Source organism: Wolffia australiana, chromosome 20 (genome assembly GCF_029677425.1).
Source record: "Wolffia australiana isolate 7733 chromosome 20, ASM2967742v1".
Taxonomy (NCBI): Eukaryota; Viridiplantae; Streptophyta; class Magnoliopsida; order Alismatales; family Araceae; genus Wolffia; species Wolffia australiana.
Genome location: NC_135854.1, coordinates 6,035,092 through 6,045,021, shown reverse-complemented (window position 1 = coordinate 6,045,021; position 9,930 = coordinate 6,035,092). Strand labels below are relative to the sequence as shown.

The following is a 9,930-nucleotide window of genomic DNA, read 5'->3' as shown; positions in this document are numbered from 1 at the left end:
GAGATTCAATCTGGCTGCACATTGCACCAAAATCATACTGGTTGTGCGAATTGCACTACCCTACCTGTGAGACAGGTTGATGGAAGAGAACTCCCAAAACTTGCTAAAAATAACTACTTCCTGCCCTTGGATAGTTGTGGGAAATCCCAAGACCAATCACTTAAAGCTTCTGCTAACAGACAAGTGTTTCCACAATTAGCTCTTGACGTTGAGTCAGTTAACTAGTACTTTGTTCCCATTAATCTTATTCATTTAAACCGGGCATGATATCTGGGCCAATGACATGATCCTTGGTTCCCATCCTAAGTAAGTTCTCTGATTTTATCCATATTCAGAAACCATCTAACTTATGACAATTTTAACTGCAAAATGACAGAAACTGCCGCTTAATCTTATCAGAGTTTAAGTGCTAGATAAAACTAAGGTCATCTTCGAGGGAAAAGCAATCCGATTGGTGGAATAAATGGTTTATGCATATTTCTTAATAATAAATTTAGCAATCAGAGTACAAACTTGCCTGTAACAATTTTTTCTCATTTTTTGATTCCAGAGAAAGTAGGCGTTGCTTCTTATCATGAGGGTCCAACTGAAATTATTTTACACCTGATATATAATAATCATTCTTCGAATTTCTGCTAGAAATTCGTTGAAATTGTCCCACAATATTGGCAAATTTTGAAGTCTAATAGGTATTCTCTTTTAAACTTTGAGATTTGTTTGTTGTCCAGAGAACCAAGAAAGAAAAAAGAGAGCACATGAAAAACTAAACTAAAACGTCTGCCAGTGGACAACATTTTTTTTCTTCCAAATTTTTTCAGGAAATGGGTTATATGGTGATCTAAAAAATGTTGGTGGAAAGGCAGAGTTCTTTTAGCTGTTGGGGGTCAACAGGAGAAGGTGACTTGGTCAACGCACAGTGGGCAGTGGTGGTCTTTGGAAAGGCGATGACGTCTCTGATGGACTTTGCACCCGCGAGAAGCATCACCAAGCGATCCAACCCAAAGGCAATTCCACCTGCAAAAGATGTGACCAGTCATTTTTTGCCATGAAGCACAATAGAATAAGTCAAATCCATGAAAGCAGAAAATGGGCTTCATCCCTGGCCCATGAAGAGTGTCATTTAGAGAGAGAAATTATGTAGAGAGAGAGTGAGAGACTCAAATACCATGTGGAGGAGCGCCCATGTCCAGGGACTCCAAGAGATATCCGAATTTCTCTTCAGCCTGCCAACAAATTAATTGATCGATTAAATTTTAAATTATTTACCCAATCATTTTGAATACCAGTGCTCAAGGTGGAGAGAGAGAGAGAGACCTGCTCCGGGGAAATCCCAACAATGGCCAAAACCTTCTCCTGGACTTCACGTTTAAAAATCCTCAAGCTTCCACCTCCAATCTAGTTCAGAGGTATCACACCCTTGAGAGAGCACAGAAATCCAGAAAAATGGCAGAAACAACATTTCCAAGAAACAAGACAGGTGGATAGATGGATAGATAGATAGAGAGAGGGAACCTCAATTCCATTGTAGACCATGTCGTAGGCCAAGGCACGGGCATTGGGAAGGTCATCCATGTCATCAGGATTGGGAGCGGTAAATGGATGGTGAAGAGCCTACAAATAAGTCAAATCGGAGTTGATGCATAGGTAAACAGTTTTTTCCTTAATGGAGACAAGTGAAAGAGATATAAAGAGGATAAGAGATAGATTGATCGAGAGATAGATAGATCGAGCGAGCGAGAGAGAGAGAGAGAGAGAAAGAGAGATAGATAAAACGAGCGAGAGAGAGAGAGAGAGAGAGAGAGAGAGAGATAGAGTGAGAGAGAGAGAGAGATAGATAGATAGATTGATAGATAGATATCGAGATATATATATATTGAGAGAGAGAGAGAGAGAAAGAGAGAGAAATATAGAGCAATTGAGCTTTCAACTCACCTCAAGCCTCTGCTCCAAACTGTTCCATTCAAACATGGGAAAGTCGGTCACCCAAAGAATCGAATGGGCCGACTTTGTCAGGACAACAAGATGGGAACAAAAACAATGATTAGATTATGTCAACAATGCAAACGGAAATAATATAGAAGAAAAGACTAAACCTTACGAGCTATGTAACTATAAACACTTATGAGGTCGAATGTGCATGTTAAGCATAAACTAGACTCAGATCCTCTTTCTTTGGATCCAATGTCTGGGAGAGCTCATTTTTTAAGACATAGAGAGGCACTGTCTACAGGATTTACCAGTTTTTTTAAAGCATGATGATCATCAGGAAGAGAATTATGTCACTCAAGCATCAACTGTTTTTTAAAAAAAGTACAAAAAGAACCAGAAGAAACTGTCAACTAGGGTTTAATGATCGGGTCAGATCAAGAGATCTGACCGTGATCAATGCAACTGATCTGCCATCATCGACAGATCATGATTGATCAAAATCCTGATCGATTGAATAAACGATCATTCAATGAGGAATGCCAACGACTGGAATAGACTGGTAGTGCCCTAGGTTAAGATTTGGCATCAACAATGGCAATGATGAGCAGAAAATGGATGATTCATGATTGTGATCCATCTGCTGATGACGAATCTGTCATCTTCATCGTCATTTGTTCAAGTGAAAAATGCATAAAGATGATGAAATTTCTAAATGACCATGACCAATTCTTCATCCATCCTGCAGAAGAGGGGATATTTTTCAGAGTAGGATTTCCGTGTCCTAAAAAACAATAAAGATTGAATGATGACGATGACAAAATCCTCATCATCTAACAGTCAATGATGAATCCATCATGATCGTCGCCATCCATGTCATCCCAGGACGACTATGACAAAATGTTGGGAAGATGGAGATGACAATTTCGTAAAAGAACTCCTTTAAACCCTGCTGATAGACTAGACCGATGTTCTTGGCAACAGAAATACACGATCATAGATACAGAACAAGTTAATCTTTAATAAGACCACATGATATCTAACCTGATCAATGAGACCAAGATCCCGGGCCACATATTGTCTGAGCCTGTCAAGGGTCTTATTCACTAGACTCTTCTCACCAACAGAAAACAAGATCAAATCTCCAGTCTGTGCAGAGAAGATTCTCAGAAGCTCGGCCGTCTGCGAAGCATTCAAAGTAGATGCCAGTGCAGGGATACCCTCAATATTACCTGAAAAGAGTAGATTCATTGTTTACTTCCTCAGTCGGAAAAGATGGAAAGAAACAGGAGTCTATTTTGAGTTTTTACCATTGGTATATTTATATATCTGTACTATTAGTTAGATATCATATTTCCCTATCTAATGTTTCTATTCTGTACGTGGCCTGCTCAAACTTTCTGTTTTCTTTATGTTTCTTTTGATTAAAAGTGGGCCACGTAGCATAAGTGGCCCACCCTGCATGTTTAAGTTACTGATATGCAGATTGTTTGATCCTAACGGAGATCTAGTATGAAGATGGAGAATGTGACTGGATCCTCCCCTTTCTGGACAGCAAGTGTTCTTCCACTGCTCCAACCCTCAGTTTCTCTGCAACCTCCAACTCCAGGAGTTTCTTGAGGAACTGTCCAATCTCCTCCTTGCTCCTGCACCGACTTTATTTATAGGTTCTCCACACAAGCTACTTTGGACACACAAGTCTGTTGCTGATTCGTCGAGCATTTTTTGCTTTCTTCGGTAGGATCTATAAAATAATGCATCAATTATTTCCCAGGCGGGAAATAAGTAACTTTAGTTGTGGACCCAAGGTCCACTTAACTGTAAGACTGATATTTAAACCAGTTCTTCCCATGACTTCAACATGATATGCTCACCGTCATTTGAAAGGAAGACAGGTAGGCTGCATTGAAGGGGAGCAGACTTCACTTATATTAATGTAGTGTTTTATATATTTATACTGATAAAATTTTCTATCTATCCATGTCTATTTATACTCACAATACTGCTTACCGTCGTCCAAGACCTTGAGAAAAGTTAGCCCTTTTGCCCCTGCTTTTGTGGCTTCAGTGTATAGTTCACCTTTCTTGAGGGCAGTGTTCGAGTATTTCTTAGCCCCCCCAGGTACACATATAGCCTTGATGATTCCTCCGTTCTCCAACGCATCAGAAAATACCTTGAACGATGATCCTGTAAAGATGGCACTCACCTGCCCGGAAGACAGAAAAGAAAAGAATTAACAGAGATTTTGCAATGCCCACATGGTTCAGAGTAACTCAACGCCCCACGGAGAGATATACAAGATATCTTGCTGGAGAGAAGGAGGGGAGGTGAAAGAGAGGTAGCCCATAGTATGTAGAGACCTAGATAGATGAAAGTAACATAAATCGAACCTAAAGTTAAAAATCCAGAAAAATTATTTACCATGATAAAACAGAAGGAATATGGGAAGTGAGACAGATAGTTACGAGAGATAATGAATAGATAGAGGGGAAGAGAGAGAGAGTTCTTTACATACTGCATTGGTTGAAACTTTCTTTTTGGGCAAATCTCTTTGATAATTTATGCAGAGTCCATATTTTTTGTACCAAAAAACTCGGCTTTACAAGCGATCCAGATGCAACTCGGAGGGCTAAGTATAAAAAAACATGCAAGTTATACGTTTGAGCGTTTTGCTTTTGCAAATATCTTTTAAAGGTATGTACATACTCCCTATTTTTCCAAGAAAAACCTCGGGTTAACAAGTAACCCAAAGTCAAATTGAAGGGTCAATGATAACAAAGCGGGTAATAAGGTACTCGAATACACATGAAAATAAACAGATGCGACTATAAAGTTTAAGCACTTTATTTTTGCAATTCTCTTTTACCATGTACGCACATACACCATATTTTTCCAAAGTCAACTTGGAGGGCCAATGATAACAACAATACTGTATTTGAATGCATAAAAATGAAAATAACTAGCTGAAATCTATTCGTTTAAGCTTTTTATCAGTGTGCATATCATAGAGAGTGTTTGCACAAAGTCCATATTTTCCACAAAACCTTGGATTAACAAACAACACAAATGCAGCATGAACTGTTGATGAAAACAAAATAAGCAACAATGTATTCGAATACAGAAAAAAGAAAATCAGAAACTGCAGTCTATTTGACGAAAGAATATCACGGAAAGATATCTCGCTCACTCTATCAGGAATACAATGGTCTTACATCTCTGAGCTTCAAGTCAAACCGCAGATCTGGTCTGTCTGTTCCATAGAGATCCATTGCTTCTGCATACGTCATCCTGAGAAAAGGCCCGGGAAGATTAATCCCTGACACTTCTTGAAAAACCTGACAAGTGAATTTAGAGGACATGTTAACACAGTATAAATTAATTAAATATCCAAAGGTAAGAATATGAGAAGAATTACTTGGGTAATCAAATCCTCATTAAGCTTCAGCATCTCTTCCAGGGGTGTAAAAGCCATTTCCATGTCCAGTTGTGTGAACTCGGGTTGTCGATCTGCCCGTAGGTCCTCATCTCGAAAGCACCTAAGAAGAAAATGTCATAAAATGTCTGGGGCGAAGACATCCTTACTGATGTCACGACAAAGAGGTAACTTTGTTTTCTTCAAAATTAGATATCACGAGAGAATAATAAATTGCATCCATAAGTTTCACCTAGCGATTTGGTAATATCTGTCTATTCCGGAGACCATCAACATCTGCTTGAACAGTTGCGGGCTTTGGGGAAGAGCGTAGAAATTCCCTGGCTTTAAGGTGCAAAATGGAAGTGAATCAGAGTTGATAAAGCATTTTTGAGAGTAAAATAGAGATTGACTCAATGGAAAAGTTCTTGGGCTTATTCCTGTGGTAGAAATAAGTCTATTATGCTTAACTACAGGCAAAGAGTTCGTCAAATTTTCTAAGTCTAAAACTTGCCTAAGAGAAAACTTATATCGGCCATCCATATTTCTTCTAGGACATGAGTCCTTCATAAAGTATCTCTGAAGTGAATCAAAACCTTTCAACCGAAAATTAAAAACATGAAAGCTTATCTAAAGACTAGTACTCCATGGTTATTCGGAGTCAAATATTGAGATCACAAGTCATAATCGCCAAAATTTTGAAAGATCAAGGATAAATTTTTGAAAGAGCATAATTCCATATCCCTTCTTTAATGCCTTGACTTTATTACATTCAGCCAATGATACAATCCTGTATCCCCAAGGTTATCTTTAGCATTTTAGCCCATTCGTGCCATTTTAGTCATTAGATGTGTTAGAGCGTATCACGTGATACGCAGCACGTGATACGCCCAACTAGCCATTATACGGCTCCTGTATATAATGACCTAAACGAAGTAATGACAATATCCTTTTTTGGGTTCTCGTTCTTGTTGCCTCTATGGTCATCTTTCTTCCTGCGATCTCTTTCTTGTTGTTTTAGATTAGGTTGATTCCTTTCTCTATAAAAAATTGTTGCCCTACTTTTTGGCGGGCAGTCAAAAATCAAAGTGAGATACCCTACCCGCTTGCCTTACTGTTTTGATCCTCTCCATCTTGATCCTGTCCCTTCAACCATCCAGTGATACCCTACCCCTGCAGTTGCCTCACCAGATTCCCTCCAATCTGATCCCTACCCCCCCAGATCAGTTCTCTTGTAGTCTTTGACAATCCACGTCCCTGAGATCATCAACTCTTCACCACGTCTTCAGGCGGCTTGTCCCCCGTCGATCCCTGCCTCCTCTGTTTGACCTCTCCTCTGATCACTCCCATTCTATCTCCAACCTCAAGAACATCTACCCTTCTCCTCTATCCCCCTTCACCAATGCAAACCTACGTCAAGGTTCGTATTTGTGAACACATGGCATGAGCAAACTCATCGTTGTCGTCATCACAAGCCTGTGTGACAAGAATGAATAACATCATCACCATCATTATCCTGGGCACGGATGAATGACGAGGACTGCGATGATGTGTCATCATTGTTTCGTCATCCTCAACAAAGGCGAGAAGTTTGCGGAGGCAGGGTGTGCACGAAGACTGCCACAGGGAGACGTGTCATCAATAGACAAGCAAGAAGGCTGACAGCAGCAGACCAGCAATGGCGGCGGAGATGGCAGAGGTCAGATTAGATTCATCCTTCCCTCATCATTTTCTTTATCCACTGCTACAATGGCCATGACGACAAGGATGATTATTTCATTATCATGATCCTACTCAAGGACAAACTGATAATGGCCATCATTTTTGAAGAAAAATGATGTGGATGCTGATCACTGTTCATCATTCTCTTGTCATTGTTGTCGAGGATGGAAAATATTAGCTGTAGGAATTAAAGCACAGGGTGAGAGTATTACCTGAAGGCGTGATGGAACCAGGTAATCACGGGCACCTTCAGGGGTGGATCTGGATAATATTGGAGTCTCAACCTACCTAAGTGAAAAATACCCATTCAGATTGTTAGAAATTTCACTGAATCTTAAATAAAACACAAAAAATCTGATGTTAAATAAATCTCAAAGAAGCCAGTTTTCGGTGCAGCTGTCTCACAATTACCTCTACAAATCCATGAATTTCCTCCAAAAAATTCCTTATTTTCTTGACAACCGCGTGCCTCAGAATGAGGTTTGAATGCATCTGTTGTCTTCTCAAGTCAAGGCAACGGTATCTGGCATACGTCAGAACAAATCATCATTAATATCCCTCTCTTATTTTGCCTCTCTTCTCCCATCATCTCTCTATCTCTCTCTTCATGATGTTGATGTTTTGCATAAGAAGAAAGTTGAAAAAAAATCACAACCTTAAACGAATTTCCTCGGTTATTGTCTCCTTTGTGTCACTCGCAATGGTGATGAGAAAAGGCAGAGCACGTTTGACACTGTTCAAAACTTGAATATGCTCTGCAGTGACCTACCCAGTCAAAAAGCTCATCCAATTTTAGAAAAAAAGAACACAAGTCATAAACAAGAACCCAAGAGCGAATTCAAAGTGCTCAAATCTTCAAGTTCATTAATCATGAAAGAGTTTGATTTATATACCTCTATGAGCCCCGTCGCCATCTTCTTATTCTGAGATTCTACTGGGCGAGAACGAACAGTGCCTTCAACAGCGATCACATACTCGAGCCGCAGCTTGTTTGCAGTGGCATAAGCCTCGGAGAATTCACTGGGAATCGTCGTAATCTAAAAAAATGGCAGAAAAATGGCAGAAAAATGTAAAAAAAATTGGAAACCAGACAAGAAAATCACCATCCAGGAGGGAAATTGAGGGGAAAAATTCGCCCAAGATTGAAGAAATCGACCTGAACGATTCCCGAGTGATCTCGAAGGTTGAAGAAGGTGAGCCCGCCATGAACTCTATGAAGGGCAACCCATCCGCAGAGACGAACACGCCTACCGATGTCGCCTTCTCCCAACTCCCCGCAGAGCGCCGTTCTCGTGACCCATTCAAGAGCAATCTTTGAACCAGTCGAAGAAGAAGTCGAGGAAGCGGGCGAAGAAGGAGAAATCGAAGAATTTGGCGACGACCCATTTGAAGATGCGACTGGGGAAGATGAACAGCGCACGGAAGAGTGCGAGATTTTCCGTTTTGTTCGAGATTTTGCAATGCTGCGAGGGAAAGATTGAGGAAAACGCGAGAAACGCGAGAAGAGAAGAGGGGAAATCCTGAGAACAGACGACATGGCCTCGGAATTCTCCGCAGAGTGGAGCTCGCCGCTCGCTACTTGCCGGCTTCGAGCTCTTATCCTCCTCGAACGAGCAGTCAAGCCAGAGTTTTTGAAGGATGACGAAACATCTTATCAACGTCAACGTCATCTGCATCATCATCATTGTTGTCGACATCGTCATCGTCACCATTATCATTTCTTGTCGTCGTTATTGTCATCATTGTTGTCATCGTCATCAACATCATTATTGTCATCCTCATCGTCGTCATTGCAGTCATCATCGTGGTCGTTAACATCATCATCTTCGTGGGCGTTAACATCATCATAGTCATGATCATCATCATCCTCATCAACATCATCATAGTCATGATCATCGTCATCCTCATCAATATCATCATAGTCATGATCATCGTCATCCTCATCAACATCATCATAGTCATTGTCATCGTCATCATTGTTGTCATCAACATCATCATAGTCATTGTCATTGTCATCATTGTTGTCATCAACATCATCATAGTCATCGTCATTATCATCATTGTTGTCCTCATCATCGTCATCAACATCATTGTTGTCATCATCATCGTCATCAACATCATCGTCATAGTCATCATCATCGCTATCCTTATTGTCATCATCATCGTCATCAACATCGTCATAGTCATCGTCATCGTCATCATTGTTGCATCGTCATCAACATCATTGTTGTCCTCATCATCGTCATCAACATCATTGTTATCATCATCGTCATCAACATCATCATAGTCATCTTCATTGTCATCATCATCGTCCTCATTGTTGTCCTCATCATCGTCATCAACATCATTGTTGTCCTCATCATCGTCATCAACATCATCATAGTCATCTTCATTGCCATCATCATCGTCCTCATTGTTGTCCTCATCATCGTCATTAACGTCATTGTTGTCATCATCATCGTCATCAACATCATCATAGTCATCGTCATCGTCATCATTGTTGTCATCATCATCGTCATCAACATTGTCATTGCTGTCATCATCATCGTAATTAACATCATCATGTCATTGTCATCATTGTTGTCATCGTCATCTTCATCCTCATCAACATCATCATAATCATGATCATCTTCATCATTGCTGTCATCAACATCATCGTAGTCATCGTCATTGTTATCATTGTTCTCATCATCATCATCATCATTGTTGTCGTCGTCATCGTCATCAACATCATCATAGTCATCGTCATCGTTATCATTGTTGTCATCATCATCGTCATCATTGTTGTCATCGTCATCGTCATCAACATCATCATAGTCATCGTCATCGTTATCATTGTTGTCATCATCATCATCATCATCATCGTCATC

At 40.2% G+C, this 9,930-nt stretch overlaps 1 protein-coding gene across 1 annotated transcript; it reads right to left on the bottom strand.

The window, feature by feature from the left end:
• Positions 1 to 740: 740 nt before the first annotated feature.
• On the bottom strand, positions 741 to 8,702 carry LOC144716157 (tRNA synthetase class II (D, K and N) family protein). The gene is made up of 15 exons (XM_078591225.1): positions 8,217 to 8,702; positions 7,954 to 8,097; positions 7,716 to 7,825; positions 7,472 to 7,583; positions 7,273 to 7,344; positions 5,592 to 5,683; positions 5,342 to 5,462; positions 5,139 to 5,261; positions 3,937 to 4,132; positions 2,971 to 3,158; positions 1,933 to 2,004; positions 1,513 to 1,611; positions 1,315 to 1,395; positions 1,166 to 1,223; positions 741 to 1,014 (listed from the first exon to the last, which is right to left on the bottom strand). The coding sequence occupies exons 1-15, from the start codon at positions 8,595 to 8,597 to the stop codon at positions 839 to 841; spliced, it is 2,025 nt and encodes a 674-aa protein (XP_078447351.1). The 5' UTR covers positions 8,598 to 8,702; the 3' UTR covers positions 741 to 838.
• Positions 8,703 to 9,930: the final 1,228 nt, after the last annotated feature.

Bases quoted from the DNA above. Each gene is read 5' to 3' on its own strand.
- LOC144716157 (XM_078591225.1), bottom strand. From the start codon at position 8,597: ATGTCGTCTGTTCTCAGGATTTCCCCTCTTCTCTTCTCGCGTTTCTCG. The intron at 7,826-7,953 runs GTATATAAATCA...TTGACTGGGTAG, and splicing joins TGGCGACGGGGCTCATAGAG to GTCACTGCAGAGCATATTCA. The intron at 7,584-7,715 runs GTTGTGATTTTT...GACGTATGCCAG, and splicing joins ACCGAGGAAATTCGTTTAAG to ATACCGTTGCCTTGACTTGA.